Genomic DNA, 18,651 nt, shown 5'->3' on the forward strand with positions numbered 1-18,651 from the left:
TTCTGTTTATCCTCACCCATTGCTGGAAATGTTTGCACCGTATTTGTGCAATAGTATTATTCCCCCTACACTTGAGTACACCATCCTTCTTTTTCCTCACTAAATCCCCCCCAAAGATGTTGTTCTTTCAAGAATGTTTCCCCATTGTCTCTCTGGCACCCATTGTGTCACTTTGTACTCCTCCAAACATCTGGAGAGGGCCGCTGGTGGTTAGACAGGAGTTCTCTCTGGGGACGGGGCCGGTAAAGGGCCCTACATTAAGCTGGACTCTTGGTAGAGGAACACAAGCATCTGGATCACATGTTCCACTGTAGGAGCTTGTTTTTCCCCCTCTTCTTTCTTTTTTAGCTCGTCTCTATCTTGTATCCCGAAGGACATCTGTCTCAAGCTGTGGTAGCCCGCTTTGGTCCTCTGCCTGTTTTCCACGATACCACTGTGTGTGTGTGTGTGTGTGTGTGTGTGTGTGTGCGAGTGTGAGTGAGCACTGGAAATAACCAAGCTGTGTTTTAGAATTAGACTCTGATAGTTGAAAATGTTTTAATGCAGTTCTAAGTATCTTAAAAGTAAATGTGATGACTGTTTGAAAGTTTAAAGAACGTCTCTTATGATAATAAACAGATGCCCCATTACTCTTTGCACAAAAGAAACTTTAGCAAAGTGAATGAGAATCTGAAAACTTTTCTGAACTGCCAGTAGTGCAGTGAAAAATCACACATTTTTTTGGTTTATAACTTCTTATATAAACCACAGTAGCTGAAGATGTATAGATAAAATACATCCCCTTGTGAAAAAAATAATAAAATGTTTTTTTTAAAATCGTACTCGCAGATAATATAATATTAATGAATTGAAGTTTAAATTGATTCAATTTATTTTACCATAAATTCTTGTCAGTACTTTCAGCAGCAACCATACTTTAACCATATTTAAAAGACAATACAAGAAATTAGGAAATTACATAAAAGTCCTACTTCACAGGGCCAAAAAAGCACTCTAAAGTTCAGCCAAATGTAATTGTATTTCTGAGAAACGCTGTTGAAAATTTAAATCTAAACAAACAATTTTGTGAATATTTGCTGTCTGTTTTGTGTGTGCGCTGAAAAAGGTTTTTGTACATAGTCGTTGCTGTGTAAATAGGAGAAAAAACAAATTGGAGCGATTCATGGAGCGCCTTTTAGTATAAATAGAAACTATTTTACAATTTCAATTATTTGCAATTGACATACTGTTAAGTGTCTGAAAACATTACACAGTTTGCACTTAAGTATATGATTTCTGAAATAAGTACTCTTTTTAAAAGTGTACTTTTTCACAAGGGTGTTTATAAACGAATTTTTTTTTTTTTTAAGGCAAGAACCACTACTGTTGCTCAAACTTAGGGTTTAGGATTTGAGCTACTCAAATCTTCTATCCTTTTAGTATTTAACTTTTAGCAAGTAATTTATCCTGCATGTTGAATGACTCCTCAAATCATGCAACTTGTTGAGCAGAGGTGTGGTATTACTTTTCAAAGTGATTAAACCTACATTTTCAACTGGTAGTGATAAAGGAAAAATCTTGTAGCATTGGAATAGGGACATGAACCATGCCACACACCAGAATATCATTGTGATGTGAGACTGGCCAGTAATCTACCACTTAGTACCTCCCTAACAACCACATTGCAACATTCTAGAAAACACTGGCAACCCACAACACATTGGCATAGTGGCAGTGACTTTTGCACTGGCAAGCATTGCTCTTCAGAAAAACATCTCACGTATCTTCCCAAAAATATAAACCTTTTGATTCTGGTCTGCTTAGAAACAGTGGGGTGCAGATAGTCAAAATTAGTTTTTGTCTGATTTCTGCTGATTTGGAGAATCATTGCTTTGCTGGTTTCCTTAAGAGAGCAAAACCAGCACCTTTTATTGTTTAGTGGTTTTGCTTTCTTAAGGCAACATTGTACAAAATAGCCTTACATGCCTCTATAAAGTGTGGTTTCGTAATGGTAGAGTCTCTTCTGAAATACTACTTCTCTCAGTAGTACTGCACTTAAACAGTGCATTTAAACTTGTTTAATCAACGAGAAAATGTTGCTTGTGCCACTCTAAAAAAAGGACTATTTACAAAAAAAAAGAAGCTATGTCACTGAGGTTGCCTTAAAACCTTTCACACTAATGGTCTAAAACGCTCTATATAAAACCTAATGTCAATAATTGATGGTTTCGTCCTGGGGATTTTAATAAAAGCATGGTCTGCTAGATTCGCTGTAGTCCGGTTGTTGCACTGACTTCACTTAAATCGTAGCAACATTTTTGTGTGTGGTTTTATTATAACAGAAGCAAACACTACTCGCTAACTAATAGCTAGCTATGCAATTATTTGTATTTATAATTTAATCTGAGCCGTATTTTTCCGCCACACTGAGAAACTGTGACGCTATAAAAAAATGTAGTTGAGTTGGTAACGCGCTGCTTTTAGTTCCCTAAAACTGAATGTAAGGCATGATCAGAAAACACACATATCAGAACCTCTGATTTTGGATTAAAATGTCAGTTTCAAACGTTGTTTCAATGTTTCCACGCTTCAATGTTTCACAATTCATTGTGTTCATCTCTCTCCTCTGTTTCTGTTCAAAGTAGTGTACTGTTTATATTCTTGTGTACTTATAGAGGTATATACAATATATAATTCGTCATTGACCAATCTAGAGGATTTGTGATATATTGTTAACTTGTAAAGTACTTCTGTATTATCAACACAAGGAAGACACAAGTATAATAAGATAAATGTTATTATCAAAAAAAATAAACAAGAGTAAATCAACACAACTAGCTGTGGCAGTTAGTTTTGCATCTCCGGTAAGAGGTTTGGTTAAGTGATATTTATGTTTCACGTGGTCGAGTGAGCAGTCCGATGGCGATGACGTCTTCAACTGGTTGTGCTGAAAATGCAATCTGTTTCAAGAGCCTTGAACATGAAGCTCTGTGGGATGTTGATCTCCTGGGGCCGGTTTCACCTAGTTACAACTTAGCCTAGTTTTGACGTAAATGGGCACTAAAATACAACTTACGCACTACTAAATATTTTTGCATTACACCATTAAACATTAAGCTTAACTCTAGGTATAAACAAAATATTTACGGAAGCATCCGATCAGGAGTAGCGGTTGGACTAAAATAGCAGGCAGACTGAACTGCATCAATAAGCTCTTCTTTTACCTGACAGACTTCAATTCTTTAGACATTATGTGAATGAGTGATGTGAATGTATTTGGATGTGAATTTATTTGTCACCAGTGTCAAAGATAAATTTCCGCTCTGTGACAAACAGAATGGATTTTAAAAGAGAGAACATTATGTGAATAGATTACTTTGTTAGCGGCTCATCAACACGTACCCGTCCTACAGCGCGCCGCTGTGTGCATCAGTCCCATCGGCCCGTGTTGTACATGTCACATAAAATGAGTCATAATCAATAAATGTTCTTTCTTATGTTTTTTTTGTATTATTACTTATTTATCCTTATTAATTTGTTTCAAATACAGTTTCTGAATGCAATTTGCATATGAAAACACTTATGTTATTCATTATTAAGTGTCGTATTTAATGAAAACGAATTTTTACTGTAAGTTAAGTGAGGCAAAAGAAGTTAGAATGAAGGATAAACTGAAATTCATAGCTTACGACCTACTAGCTACGTTCTGCCTTACGAACAAATGGTGCAATGGAATAAAGTACAGAGTTAGTTACAAACTAGCTAGTAGTTACTAAGCCTACTGTAGTGTGGACTTTACGTTCCAATTTAAGAAAGAACTTACGAACGGCTGGTGCAACCCTACCGTGGAGCACCAAAGGGTCCTAAAATTTGGAACATGCAGATGAGGCCCTGACGTGGGTGCAGAAGGTACTTAACAATCTGGAGCACGCAGACGAAAGTACCTTGGAATGAAACTTGCCGGAGCTTAACCTTGTTGCAAAAGTGTCTGTATGTCTTCTTCTATGGGCCAGAGAACTTGGTCAGTCTGCTTTTGTGTCTCTGGCATGGAGACTCAGGATGTGCTGTCGTTACTGTCTCTCTGGATGAAGACTCTGAAAGTAGTGTTTGTCAAAGTCTCATTCCTCCAGACTGGAGGCTCAGAATGTGGTCGTATCTGTTGCTGCATCACAAGTTGCAGACTCAGAGCATGGAATCTGTTTCTTACTCTCCCTTCACAGGCCGGAGACTCAAAACGTTGTATCTGTTACAGTCTCTCTAGATGGGAGACTCAGAACCTGTTGATCTGTTTCTGTCTCTCCCCTTACAGGGCTGAGACTCAAACATTAGTGTATCTGTTAATGTCTCACTGGATGATCCGGAGACTCAGAACAAAGAGTGTCTGTTGAAAGGGTGCATTTATCCCTTTCTGAAGAGGAGGAGATTGCAATTTGGCGCTTCTCAATCCGAGTGCTGTGATTGGCTGCTGGCATCAGAGGGGGCACACAAGGTGGTTCACCCTTCTTTCCCCTGTGGAATTTATTCGCAGAAAGCACACAGTTAGAAGTCTATAAAGTGTCTTTACATTTTTGCCAATGCATTTCTCACTTTCCAAACCACCACCAGAATACCTTTGACAATGTTCTAAACAAATAGAGTGCCAACAAGATGGGAAAAGATTGAACTGTCAAGCATGCATTCATTTGTACATTAACAGCTGAATTTGTTAAAATGTTGCACTGCAAAAAGCTTTCATTGAGAATACTTATTTCTCTAATAAGTATGAAATGAATGCGTATGGTTTACATCGCTTTTAAGATTTCCAAATATAACTACAGTATGCTTCCAAAAAGTCCTAATGAATTGTTATGGCGGTCGGCTTAAACCTTTGGGATTAGTCTTAGGTTAGGTGCAGTGAGGTGTCCTGTTCTTCCTGCGCTTGAGGTGACTGTCAGTTGTCCTAGCATCCTTATCTAATGGTGTTGGACATTTGTTTGTGCTAGTCCACCCAGATCCACTTGAAATGTAGAAATGAACTGTTCTCCACTGTTGCAGTAAGAGTGGAGCCCTGCCATAAAACTGGGCCCTGGAATGTGATGTTCCTTACATGCTTTTCATGAAATATCCATAAACATGTTTTTATAAAATCGACACATGTTGTATGTCCAGAAACATTACATTATTTATGTAATCAAAGTTGGAAATGCTACCTATAATTTATTTTTATTTAATGGATATAATTCACTATATTTTAATTAATTAACTTGAATTTTATTGACAATGGTGGGAGATTTATGTTTATGCTCTTAACCTACAGTTTTTTTTTCTCTCTCCCAAAATGGAGCCGAAAAACATGAATTATGCTTGAAACCTTAAACAGAACTCCTGATTTATCCGTTCTTGTTGTGTTGGATGAAATTTGAATTTCAGTTCAGTAAATTCCTCTTCCTTTCATTTCAGTTTCAGTTCCACATCCTGTGGGATGTCGCCAATTCAATTCAAATTCACACTCTGAAAGCACATTTGTAAATTCTGAATTTTTCCCAACCTTAATGTGTGTCCGCATGTTGTGCGAGAGAGTGTTTTTCTGTGTCTTCACTGAGTTTCCGCTGACACCCAGAGAGGAAGCGTGCTTTTAGGGGAAGAGGAGAAAACAACCACATCTGCCCCTTTATAAATCATGCAGCGGTATTTCTCCGTGTGTGTGTGTACTTGTGAAACGCCCCATCCTCTAAGGGTATAATGCATCTAAAACAAGCTCCCATTGCCTGTCACTGCTGGTAGCTGTGTGTCTCAGAGCCGGGGCAACTTCTCAATCGAGGCTTATTCATTTCTTTCATCTGGATCAATGTTGCAACCCTTTCATTGCAAACAACGTCCATCCGCAAATGAAAGAAGTCCCCCCTGAGGTTCCCGCCTGTGTAAATGATAAAACAAGATTATTTTGAGGCACGTCTATTGATGACTAATCATCTGAACTGTGCTATAATGGGTCCAGACACCAAACTCGCATGAGTCACTTTACTCACACATTATAAATAAATGATTTGACCTTTAGATTTTATTTTCTGATACATCTCAACAGTTTTACACAAAGCTTTTTCACACCGCACTTGAATGCAGCCCACAATTATTGTGGCGTTGTGGTGGTTTGAAATATGCCTAATTTTATATTGTTGGTTAGTTTCGTTTTTATTTAGTGTCTAATTATTCTGTAATTCGACTTTTCATAGTAATAGCAATTCATATATTGCAAACATGGTATATGTGAGGTTACATTAACTAGTGGTTATATCATAAAGCATGCATAAGACAGTATACAATACAAAAGACATTATACAAGACAGCAATAATCATACACACAATGTCCTGGTAATATGCATGTTCATTCATAGAAGGTCTGCCTATGAATTATGGAAAGAAGTCCTTTTTTATTGGCCTTGTGTGTCTCTTCTATGGCCTGTGCCTTCCACATTTTTTCTTATCTTGCTGGCGTGCCTTTGCTGCCATGGCAACCAGGGGCCTGTTCTATCTTTTTGGGTGGTTGTCACAGACACCTTGGAACCTTGTTTTGTGGTTGGGTGAGGGGGTTTGCTGGATTACTCATTAAATATAATGATTAATTGTGTGTCTGATTGGTCCAGCTGGTACAGATTACACTTCTGAGCCCACCACGGATAAAGAGCCGAAGCACCACGAGGTGATGAAGCCAGAGCTAAGGAAAGCCCAGTCTAACCAGGTGTGAGAGCTGGCCATCAATTCCTTAAAGAGCATACCCCCGAGGCCATGTAAATCCAGGAGAGGAGTCTGACCAGGTGTGCGAGCCAGTCCCTGTGTCTATTCCTGTGGCGGTTCTTATAGAGTTTTAGGGCATGGATTGAAGTCCAGCCCAAAGTACCAGGGCTGATGTCAGTGTGCTGACTCCAAACCCCAATATTAATAATGACGAGTATGACAGATTAGCACTATGCCTGTTTCGTCGGCCAATTCCCTCCCTCCCTCCCACTCCCACCTCCTGTGCCTGTCCCGTGTCGGCCAAAGAGGCCATTTTTGAACTCCAGAAGGCTGTTTTTGTACTCTCTGCCTGTCCCTTATCAGCCAAAGAGGCCATTTTGGGGCTCTCTGCCTCATTTATTCACTACTCTTCAAAAGTCTGGGGTTGGTATTTTTTGTTTTTAAAAGAGGTCTCTTTTGCTCATTAATATTACTGTTTTGATTTTTGTCGATCAAAAATAGTTAAAACAGTAATGTTGTGAAAGAGTAATTTTATTTAAATGGATTTAAAATTATTTATTTGAAATTATTTTTTTGCTAAATAAAAGTATACATTTCTTTAAAAAAAAACTGACTCCATACTATATTGGTGATATGTTTTCCTTATGCACAGACAGCACAAAACAAGATGTATTTGAATTATAATGATAATGGCATGCAGCTCTGATGTGCCGTGTAATACTTACAGCTTCTTTTTTTATGCTGTCTGTATCTCCATCTCTGTATCTCATTCTATTACATGAAATACTAAAGGTAAAAAAAAATGGTAACACTTTCTATGAAGCCTCAATTTATAATTCATTAAGAATACCCTTATAATGCATTATAAAAACAGGCTCCATAGAAAGCGTTACCAATAGAATGATTATCTTAAGAGCACATCCATCTCCCGGGTCTCTCTAGCCATGTACAGTAACATTGGATGATCACTGGTAAATTCCACCATGGCATGGATGTATACAAATCTGAAGAAAATGAGCTTGACATGACTGGAATAAAGGAGATTTACACACTTTTCATGGGTTCTTCAAGCCTCCTCAAGATTCAAGCACATGTTAAATGTTTGTAGAGTTTCTAAATGTGCAACTTGCTTGTGAAAAGCCTATCAAATCTCCTTTTTTATCATCTTGAATTGTAAGAGGCTTGACCTTAGCAATCCCACCAGAAGCTTGTATTGAAATGAAATGTTATAAATGGTTTCAGTTCACATAAAGACATTGATGAAGTTGAAGCTGACACAGACCCCTGGCCAACATGCAAATTCAAATATAAAATATGACAAATGAAAGGACACCTCTCTCCATGGTTCCTGGGAGCCACTGCTTCATAGATAATATATCCATAGCCTTGTAAACAAGAAAATGAAAAGACAGTGACAAGAGGGTTTTCACACACTTATTGTGGTGGCATTTGAGCTGGAGAGGTTCAAACAGATGGGGTGAAGAGGTTTGAGGGAAATAAATACCAGCAATTTATTGTATTACACAACACTCGATACTGAGAGACAGCCGCATTGGATGGTTGTTGATAGTAAATGCCAGCTGCCTGTGGACCCGTGTGCATATATGTACTCTCCAATTCAGTGTGCTGTGATATTGCCAAACGGTCACCAAATACCATCTCTGTCACCTGAAGTTTGTCACTGATCAACATTCTGTTTTGTACTTTCTCTTTAAAAGTTGAATATCACACTGCATGTCAAATGGATAACCTCTCCTCGCCCATAATTTAGTGTCTTTACCTGCTGATATTTCCGACAGAACAGTTTGTTCCCCCACAAACCCTAGCTAACTGGATAAAAGAAGTGTCAGTATTGTAGATGAATCAGGTGAGGCATTGTCAGGAAGAAAACATTGTGTCCCCGTAACACAAAGTTAAAGTTAAAATACTCTGCTCTGCCTAATAGCAACCTTCCAGAAACATCGCACACTCCCTTTCCGCTCAGAAATAGACCATCAGCGTTTTCACAAGACAAATGACAGTTGTATTACATACATATATATATATATATATATATATATATATATATATAAAATATTCCTATGAATATATACATATTCCTATGAATATATAGGAATATGACTTATGCTGTGAATATTTTAGTGTTAACAAAGCTCCACAGTATTACTTAACTAACGTAATAGTTCGAAAAAGAGTGTAACATCTCAGTTAAATATTTATGAAGAATGTAAGCCCTCTCAGATTCATGAGAATCTCTTGGATTTTAGTACTTAGAGGCTTTTCAGTGAACAGATATCACAGTTGATACCCCATTACAGCCTTAACATGCCTTGATGTATCTTTGATATTTTTAAACTGCAGTTTTCTGTGAAACATGGTTTTAAAATCTTTTTGATAGCATTCATGTTTTTGTTGAATCTTTAAACACCTCTTTAAAGGCATTCTTACACTCACAAAATGAAATCAGTGTTTCTGATATTTCTCGTAATGAAATATCAGTTTTGCTTTGTTAAAAGTTTTTTTTAAATGCATGCTTTGGGAGGAAACGTGTTGCTTTGGTTTTAGTAAAAAATTATCTCATCAGATTACTCTCAATGTTGAAGAAAGGCATATCTTAATATTTGGGGCTCATAATCAGAAAACTGTTGACTAGATGGACTGAACCCTAGGGATATAATTATCTGCTAAATTATTTATTACTTGAACACAACAATAATAAGCTAGATACAAGTGATTTTAAATTAGTACATTCATTAGATGTGATACACAATTAGTCTTCATTAGATCCTTTACATTTTATTTCTTTTCAAAAAAATGTATTGCTTCTTTTTGGATTGTAGATGGTTTACATTTTTAAATATTCTTTAGTCATCATTTCAGCCATTTTAAGTTCCTTAAAATAGCAGTAAAATATTTATAACTTGTTGCAAAAAAGTACTAATAACTGTGGGATAATCCACTAAATAAGTGGCTGTGAATCTGCTTTGAATTGTTAAATATCACCTGCTGTGAAATTGACGTTTTGAATGTTGTTTATAAGTCTGTTGTTTTTAATGGGCTTTAAGACAAACCAGATCAAAGCAGATTTGATGTATATTGCGATGTTAGGATGAACTATATGCCTTTCTCCACTGACGTTATAAGTTGTATATAGTTGTATATAAGTTCAGTGTTTCTAAGGATGCTGATTTTCAGAAGGCAGCTCTTTGACTCTGAGATGGTATGATGGAGTGATATACACTGAGTTGTTGACAAACCTGTATAATTCGCTCTTCCTCTTCTGAATCACTTTCTGGTTCAAACACATATGGCTGAATTAAACCAATATTTCCACTTGCCGTTATTTAGCGTTTACTACAGGAAAGTTGACAGAGAGGATCAGGTATTCTGAGCTGGTGTTAGTGAGTGGAGGGACTTTAAGAACAGTGATACATATAGCTACTTAAGGAAGTTAGTCCAAACTTGTGCATCTTTAATATTTTATTGCCAGTGGCCAGATAGTTTTAAACCCCTTCCTCAGAAACTCTTTTTGTTTTTTAAGTGGCTCAGTTGTACTATACAAAGCAGATCCTAAAGTGTACTGAGTGAATAGAGAGGCCACATGTTCTTGTGGTTGGTAATGTGTTGCTATGCAGTTGCTAGGGTGATCTGGTTGGTTATTAGGTGCTTGCTTACTGGTCCAAATCTGTTGCGTCTTATTTTCTGGTCTTTAGATATTGATTGCAATCCTCCTTTAAAGCAACTGTAAAAGGGGTGGTCACTTACAGCAGAATTTCAGTGAAATTTTGTGGGCATTGTCTTTAGTGTAGCGATGCATGAAGCACTGTTAACACAGCAGTCACTTTTAAAACGAGCAGCTTTCTGTTGGTGAACATGGTGAACTTGCATTACAAACATGAACGAAATCTGAGTGGGGGATTTTTTTTTTTTTTTTTGCCTTCATGCGAAACTCCAAATTGTGCGGTTTCCTATTGAAATGACTGGATTTAACCCAATGTAGACAAACTACATTGCTAAATTTTACATTACATGTATTGGTAAATAATAATACAAGTAGATCTGTCATACCAAATTTCCATTGAACATTGGGCGGACAAAGCTGCACAATTTGAGGTATCATTCATGTTTTTAGCGCAACAGTTGAAAATGTATCTGCCAAAGTTTGTTAAAATGAGCAAAAACAGCAAATACCACTAAGAATATGCCATTGAATCTAGTTCTCAGTAGTTAAAGTTCATGTTTGTGTATTTGGATGAATTTTTCAGACATGGTCCGTCGTTGGTGTACGTTGGAAGGTGGATTTCTTAGTTACTATGACAACGAGAAGATCGCAACCCCCATAGGTCGGGTTGACGTCAGCGACGTGGTGAGCCTGGCCATCAGCAACATTGAGAACATCACCGAAACAGGGTACAGGTTTCTCTTTCTCTCACACCCTCGTTTGCGCTTGATCCCCTTTTGTGGGCTAGAGGTTACGGAAAGCGTTTTTGATGTGACCTCACCTCAGACTTTCCATACACTAACAAAGTTAAGAAATGAGAGGAAACCAACATGCTGACTGACCTCTAACCCGATTAACCTGACTCTCTGGGAAATCCCCATTTTTCTGAGATTCTTTTGCTCTCGCTGCTATAACAAAAAATATCCCCGTCCAAAAATGTGGGCCACAAGTCAGAGCTGTTAAAGCCATTAAGAGAGTGACCTTTCCCCCTGGATTAATCTCCTGTGTTCAGCTGTTTATTGTAAGAGCAAAAGACTAACAGAGATTAATCACCATCCTTTCTGTTTCACAGCTGTGTGCATGTGTGTGTTTCAGTCATTTTGTGTGTGTGTGTTTGTGTGTGTGTGCGCTAATTGCTGTTTCACACCTCCCTCAGGCCAGTGTTCACCTTTGAGTTGTACCTGCGCTCTCAGAGAGTGCTGGTGTTCGGAGCGGAGACCTCGGACACACACCAAGATTGGACACATGCCATCGCCAAGGTGACACTCATTCTCTAACACACAAGTCTTTGAAGATTTATCGCAACTTTACCTGGCAGGGATTTAGCATAAGTGTGCCGTTTCTGTGATTAAATATGAATTGCTATGTTAGCCGTACTCTATTGTATGCATGGACTCTTGAAGGTCATTTGATTGTGTCTTTGTCCCTGTTGTGCATTTGTGGTTTTCTTGTGTGAGTGGGTGTATGCTATTACTCCTTCAAACAGATCCATCTCACTTGCCTCTCATCCCTCATTCACACACACACACACATTCCCATTTAAGTGAAGTGTGGAGGTGCTAGTGTCTAGGCTGAGGTGTTTGCGTAACTCCGAGAGCTCATCTAGGGAATGTTCAAAGAATGTTTGTGTTTGTACTTCTATCTGTATATGCCGGTTTAATGCAACTCCAGGGTTAGTTGTAGTTTCTGTTTGGGAGAAAACACTAGAAACTTATTTGTGTGATCTGCACAAGCCCCTGACTTTTAAATGTTTTCTCTCTGCCACTCACACGGTTGCTCTGTCTAATATTTTTTCTCTTTTCTTTCTAGTGTTTTGTCCCTGCAAGGGCAGATGCTCTGCTGAGGCAGGACAGTGAGCTTATTGGCCGACTGCACTATAAAGAGGGTCATGAGCTTTATCATTGGCGAATGGGATGGTTTGCTTTGGTGGGCTCAGAACTCTACTTCTGTTCTGGAGATGAAGATGAAGAGGAGGGAGTTCTTCAACTCAAACGCCTACAGGAACTTAGTGAGGACAAATACGCACACATACCAGTAGAATGAAAGATGTTAAAGAAATAGTTCATCCATGTTTTTCCAAACCCATATGACTTCTGTCGAACACAATAGGCATGTTTTTGAAGTTATCATGGCCTGTTACTGGCACTGTTAATCTCTAAAATGACCAAAAAACCCACCATAGCAGTATAATGAAAGTGGTCCATGAAACGTGTGCACTAAATTTCAAGTCTTTAGGATCTATTTGATAGCTCTGATTGAGGAATAATGTTATTTTATGATTATTTATATACTCTACAAATATTTTATAATAATTTAAATTTGCTTTTATTTTTCTACTTTCAGGTTTTTGTCATTAGTTTTACTTAATTGTTCTATATAACTTTAATTATTTTTATTTTAGTTTTAGTAATTTTAGTAGTAGTTGCTTTGGCAACTAACTGTGAAGTTTTCCATTTAATAGTTATACATCTATATTTTAATTTCAGCATTATTGTGATTTCTAAAACTTTTTATTTTAGTTAACAATAACAACAATGGTGAGGAACAGAAAAAAATGAATTTAATTAAAGTTAATTTAATTTCAGTTATTCACCTAAAACTTATCTGTCCTTGCTTGCTTCTCTTGCCATTCTTGAGAGTTCATTATATAAGTTGCAATGTCCAAATCATAAACAAATAGTTTTTATGAGTCAGGCAATTAATTGTTCCTGTTTACAAAACCAGTTTGAATGGTTTATTCTCAAATTGGTCTGATTCGATATTCAGGGTCAGTTTTGCTGATTCATTGATCTGATTGCAGCAGTTAACAGCTCACTGGAGAGGAAGATTAACAGTGGATAATGAATAACATTTCGTTCTGTTCGTCAAACAAAGAGTTGTATGAACCACTTTTATGATACTCTTATTGTAAAATTCCATCCTTTTTAAAACTTGTAACTGGATCCAGCACATTCTTCTTCTTTTGTGTTCCACAGAAGAAAGAAAGTCATACAGGTTTTTTGACCTCTGAATGTGTGTTTGTATGTGTGGTTCAATTCTAGCAAAACATTTTCACACTTATTAGGTCCTCTTAATAGGCCTTTTTATGATTATCTGTTTGAAAAGATTGTCCATATCTCATATTCTTTCAATAACTTGCATTAGTGCTGTTTGAGGTGAAGTGTCACACTAATAGCTTGAGACACCTTGAGCCTCACGATCATTTTCTTGATATCTCATCTGAAAAATTAGCCCTAGTCTTCTGTGCCACCTCCTCTGTCTCCTGCTAGTATTTCCTCTTTGGCATTCCCAGTGTGTTAATGTTTGACTCTGTTCCCACGTCTCTAAAAGACTCGTCTGGTCACACGTCTCGCCTGTCTCCAAGGGAGACCGCAGTTGCCGATGGGAATCGTGTTTGGGAGGGAGGTGGTTGACATGAGCTTGGCACCCATGGACCAGATTTGCAACATTTTCAATCAATTGCGCTAGAACGAGGCGAGAAAAATCGATGCATCTCTTTTTTCCCACTAATCCGTTCAAGGCCAAAAAAGGATCAAATCCAGAAAGCCAACATACTCAGGGCAGGATTAAGAGGGTGATGCCTCAACAGTTTGCGAAGCCTTGAAATGTAGCGTGGCGTGGTAACGAACCGTCTCCAGTGGTTTAAGGTCTCTATAGCGACAGAACATACGGGCCTAAAAGGGCTGTAACTCTGTGAAATTAGATTAGGACACAGACATAGACAGACTAGCATTTCACTGTTTGCCCCAGCTCACCCTCTTTTACGTACTTCTGCCACAAAGAGAAGAGCAATGTCAAATGCCTCCTTTTAACAATGGAAAAGCTCTATGTAGAAGATGCATCTGAAAGTCATACATTATTTTGTCTACAAAGAGGCTTTTGAAAGCGATTCACATTCAAAGCACCTCAAAATAGTTTCTTTAGGCATCCCGGATGACACTGTGACAATGTTGGGTGGATTCAGGTTGATTTGGACAGCTCTTCCTAGTTATCTCATTGGCAAAAAGTGTCCTAATCAACCTGAATTCACCCTATTTGTGAATGCATTTGCTGTCCATGGTCCTGAAATGTGACATGGACGTGCATGCAAGTCCTCTATTAGGATCTGATATTAGGATCGGTTGTTCTTGAAGATAGCAAAAGGTGCCTCGTGTACAGTGGGGTCCGAAAGTGTGAGACCATGTTACAAATCTGGGATGAAACTCATTTAACTCATTTGAATTTTGGTATTTTGAAAACAGACACACATAATGGTAAAGAATAACTATTTCAGATTCTGCACATTTCTATTTCACCACTCACCAAACCAAATTCTTTATACAGACAGTCAGATTGAAGCTCAAGATGCTCTTTGAATCATCTCAGATCATGCTGGAGACCTTTTTTAAACAAACATGTTGAGTTCATGCAGCTCAAATGTTGCTGACATTAAACCAAGAGAGAGAGAAAACAAATACTAAGAGATTCTGAAAGGCATACCCATCTTTTAGTTCAACATTTCTTGTGCTGTTCTAATCAAGACTGTTTTCACTTGTGGTCTGAGACTTTAGGGGCACACTGTCCTTTGGGAACTTTAAGCATAATTACTTTGAAAATTGACTTCCTTTCATCTGTCAACATCATCTAAACCCTCCTTAAATGGAAAGGAAGCTGGCTCGCCACCTTTAATCTAAAGTCATTCCTCCTTTGTAAATGATTTCTTTATGTGTAAACAAGAAAAAGAGAGTCAAGAGAGGTGTTATTGGAATCTCAATGATAGCCCCAGCAAAACAACGCTGTTAGTTTAATTCAGTTTTTGTATTCCTTAATAAAAGTTAAGGCTGTTAATGTTTAAGGGAGGTTAAAAGGCTCAAGTGAGTGCTGTTTGTTTTTATCAAACTATGATAGTGAATGTTTGCCTCTTTTTTTAAGTAATGGCTTTTAATAAAGCTTGTGTGTCCAATAGCACTCTTTTTCCTTTTTTTGTTTGTTTTTTAAATCATTTTCAATAACATTATTAAACAACATTTGCTAACCTTGATAATAGCTAAAGTGCAACCGTTAAAGTGCTTGTTTTTAGCACTTAAGTTATTTGTTTTGGTTGATTTTGGCTGAGTATGGACTTGCAAAATAATTGAGCAATTTGGTTCTCACTTGACCGGTTTTGTTTTTGTTTTTATTTCTCTGAAATGGATTAATCTCAGAATTAATGCACAAGTGATTATTTAATGAAACTTGCAACACAGATTGAAAGACAGTTTTGGTCATTGAATGTGATTTGAAATATTGGTCTGGTACTGGTCTGGACAGAGAGAGACAAGAGGGAGTGTGGAAAAATGACAGATGTGAGAAAGATTAGTTGAAGAATCAGTGACTCTGAATGTGTATGTACAACTGTGCATGTCTGATGGGTTTGGTAAGGCAGTTTTCTCATGTACGGCTGTAGAAATGAATGACCAGCAGCTTTCTGCTTCACTTACTCCATCTGGAAAGTTTGCAAAACACTAAAGCTCTCATCATTTGTTTCACTTCATGTTTCTCTTAATGCTTTTCATTTTAGTTTATCTGAGTGCTTTTATCTTTATGCCAAGGTTATCGTGTTATGGGCAACTTCAGCAAAGGTGTTCCTCTGTTTTTTCCTCAGCTGTGTCCACTCATATGGAGGGTGACGAGAAGATTCAGGTCTTACTCATGGTTGAGCGTGGAAGGTACAGTGAACTGGACACCTTACTCAATATCAGCACAGTCTTTTATGTTGTATTTTGAGGTTTTAGTAAACATGCTACACATTATTAAGATTTTTTCTTTCTTTTTTTATATAAATAGATTTAGATTTATTTATTCAGACATATTAAACTGATATAAATAGATTGACTGTAAATCTATTTAAAATGTTACACAAATTTCTATTTCAAATTAATGCTGTTCTTTTGAACTTTCTATTCATTAAATAATCTTGAAATAAAATATGTCACCGTTTCCACAAGATATTAAGCAGCTCAACTGTTTTCAACATTGATGATGAGCACCAAATAATATAAGAAGGATTTCTGAAAGATCACGTGACACTGAAGACTGGAATAATGGCTGCTGAAAATCCAGCTTTGCATCACATGATTAAATTACATTTTAAAAATATAATCAAATAGAAAACAGCTATTTTAATTTGTAATACTATTTTAGAATATTACTGTGTACTGTACAGTGAATGTCTTGTGAATTATATTTTAATTTGGAAATGTGTTGTTTTTTTGTTTTGTTTTTAAACACAGGACTGTGTACTTACATGGCATAACCAAGCAGGACTTTGCACTGTGGCACTCTTCCATTCAGATGGCGGCTAGGACGGATGGTTTGGCTCTCTGCAACCAGCAAATGAATAAAAATGATGTTCCTATAATCGTGGATAGCTGCATTGCTTTTGTCACCCAGTATGGTAAGTCGTTTATATTTCTATGAGATCTAATCATTTGTATTTACTTTTCTAATTTTTGAAACAAATGTCATCAAAAAATGTATACGGTGTTAGCTAAAAAACAAAAAATCGTATCACGATGTTTCCTCCTTACTTTTTTGTGGGATTGAAAAAGTGTGTGTGCCACACTAAAGGGGACGATATTGAATTGCTCTTACAGAGACGTGAGCTGATTTGGATTTTTACCCTTCAGACTTTGGGGTATCACCTAGGGGTATGAATGATGAAACATTATTTAATGTGATGTTATAAAGATCATATTATTATTATTTTAAAAAAAAGATTTTCTATCTTTGATATTATGAAAAGTTGTGTTTGTAACCGTTTATGAAGATGTCGTGTTAATTATGTATTCAGTCTCATTGAGCTTAATTGGTTACAAATGGATCTTTACTGTGATTGGTCATGTGATCATTTTAAATGGGATTGAGTTTGAATAGTTGTATATGCATGATGAAGGTCGTGAGACCGAAATGTTGCTTATAAAATTTGGATACTCTTTTGCAAGTATTGATAGTGTGCGGGTGTTCCTTGTTTTTATTTTATTTTTGACCTACCCATTTGGTCTTTTTTCCCATGCACCTATCACCTGCAGGTGTGCGATGGTGATTGCCAATATACTGTGTTATCTCGCAAAGCTCTTACCTTTGATCATTCCCCTCAGGTTTGTGTTATGAGGGAATCTACCAGAAGAACGGTGACCCGGGGCGTGTGGCCCTGCTCCTTCAGGAGTTTACCAAGGATGCTCGGGTTGTTAAGCTACGGGCTCAAGACCACCTGCTAGAGGATGTCACAGACACACTCAAGAGCTTCCTGTCTCACAGTGAAGATGCTTTATTGGCTAAAGAGCTGTACCCTTTTTGGATCTCTGCCCTTGGTAAGTGCTGCCAACCACTTAATCTGTTCCTGTGAATGAGCATTAATTTGTGTTTAATTATAGATAAAACTACTCTAAAATCCAATTGGCTGTTATAGAATGTGCATTCAGTCGTTCTTTTGCATTAACTTCGCTATTCTTCATGTACTTTACTGTAAGTACCGATACAATAATGAGAGTTTCATGTAAACTACACTGATACTAGTGAGTTTTAGAATGCGGCCTACAAATAATTAATTCCATTTTTAGGAATCAACTTAGGAATCACTACTTAGGATTTTCTTCGTCATCAAATCTTTTCACCTTGTGTATGTCGCACCAATATTTACACTTGTTTTTTTGTCTTTGTCAGTCTTCTGGCTTTAGATATTTTCTGCTTCTTCAGCCATATATAGTGATTCTCCCATTGTCTCTGCTGGTAAAGCACAATAATAAATGTGTTCCATTGTGTAATTCTACACTACACTGCTAGTGTATCTACAGAGGCGGCAGCCAATGAACATGAGGATTCTCTGTAATTTCAACACAAAAAAAAAATAGAGGTGGTGACCCGCATCATACATAATTAAAACAATTATAACTATAGAAAATTACCTTTGAGTGCTTCATCTCATGTGAGTGTACAACATTCAGATGATTGATCACAAAAACAATTTATTTCTTAATGTGTAATACTTCAATCAGCACCAAACTACTGAATGCACCTTTAAGGGTCTTGTCTAATGTTTTTTTTTTTTAAGCATTTTTCAGGTTCTATTTTGTCATTTGTGTAAAATGCAAACCAAACTTTGTGTGGATACACCGTATATTTCTACATGTTGGTACTTTGGCAGGTTTAGGACTGTCGTGGACACCCGACTCCTATAGTTTTTGATATTCCTCATACTCTGTGTGGTGGTCAGTTCA

At 37.2% G+C, this 18,651-nt stretch overlaps 1 protein-coding gene across 2 annotated transcripts in view; it reads left to right on the forward strand.

Moving 5' to 3' along the window:
• The window catches only part of arap2 (ArfGAP with RhoGAP domain, ankyrin repeat and PH domain 2), a 126,551-nt gene that overhangs the window by 82,596 nt on the left and 25,304 nt on the right, over positions 1-18,651 (forward strand). For both annotated transcript variants that reach the window (XM_077229517.1, XM_077229518.1), the window contains 6 exons: positions 10,959-11,103; positions 11,571-11,673; positions 12,224-12,422; positions 16,038-16,101; positions 16,666-16,829; positions 17,533-17,745. In XM_077229517.1, coding sequence (XP_077085632.1) covers positions 10,959-11,103; positions 11,571-11,673; positions 12,224-12,422; positions 16,038-16,101; positions 16,666-16,829; positions 17,533-17,745 — 888 coding nt within the window. The remainder of the gene's footprint in view (positions 1-10,958; positions 11,104-11,570; positions 11,674-12,223; positions 12,423-16,037; positions 16,102-16,665; positions 16,830-17,532; positions 17,746-18,651) is intronic.

Source organism: Siphateles boraxobius, unplaced genomic scaffold (assembly GCF_051911475.1).
Source record: "Siphateles boraxobius isolate OS27281-9 unplaced genomic scaffold, OSU_SipBor_1 130, whole genome shotgun sequence".
Lineage (NCBI taxonomy): Eukaryota > Metazoa > Chordata > Actinopteri > Cypriniformes > Leuciscidae > Siphateles > Siphateles boraxobius.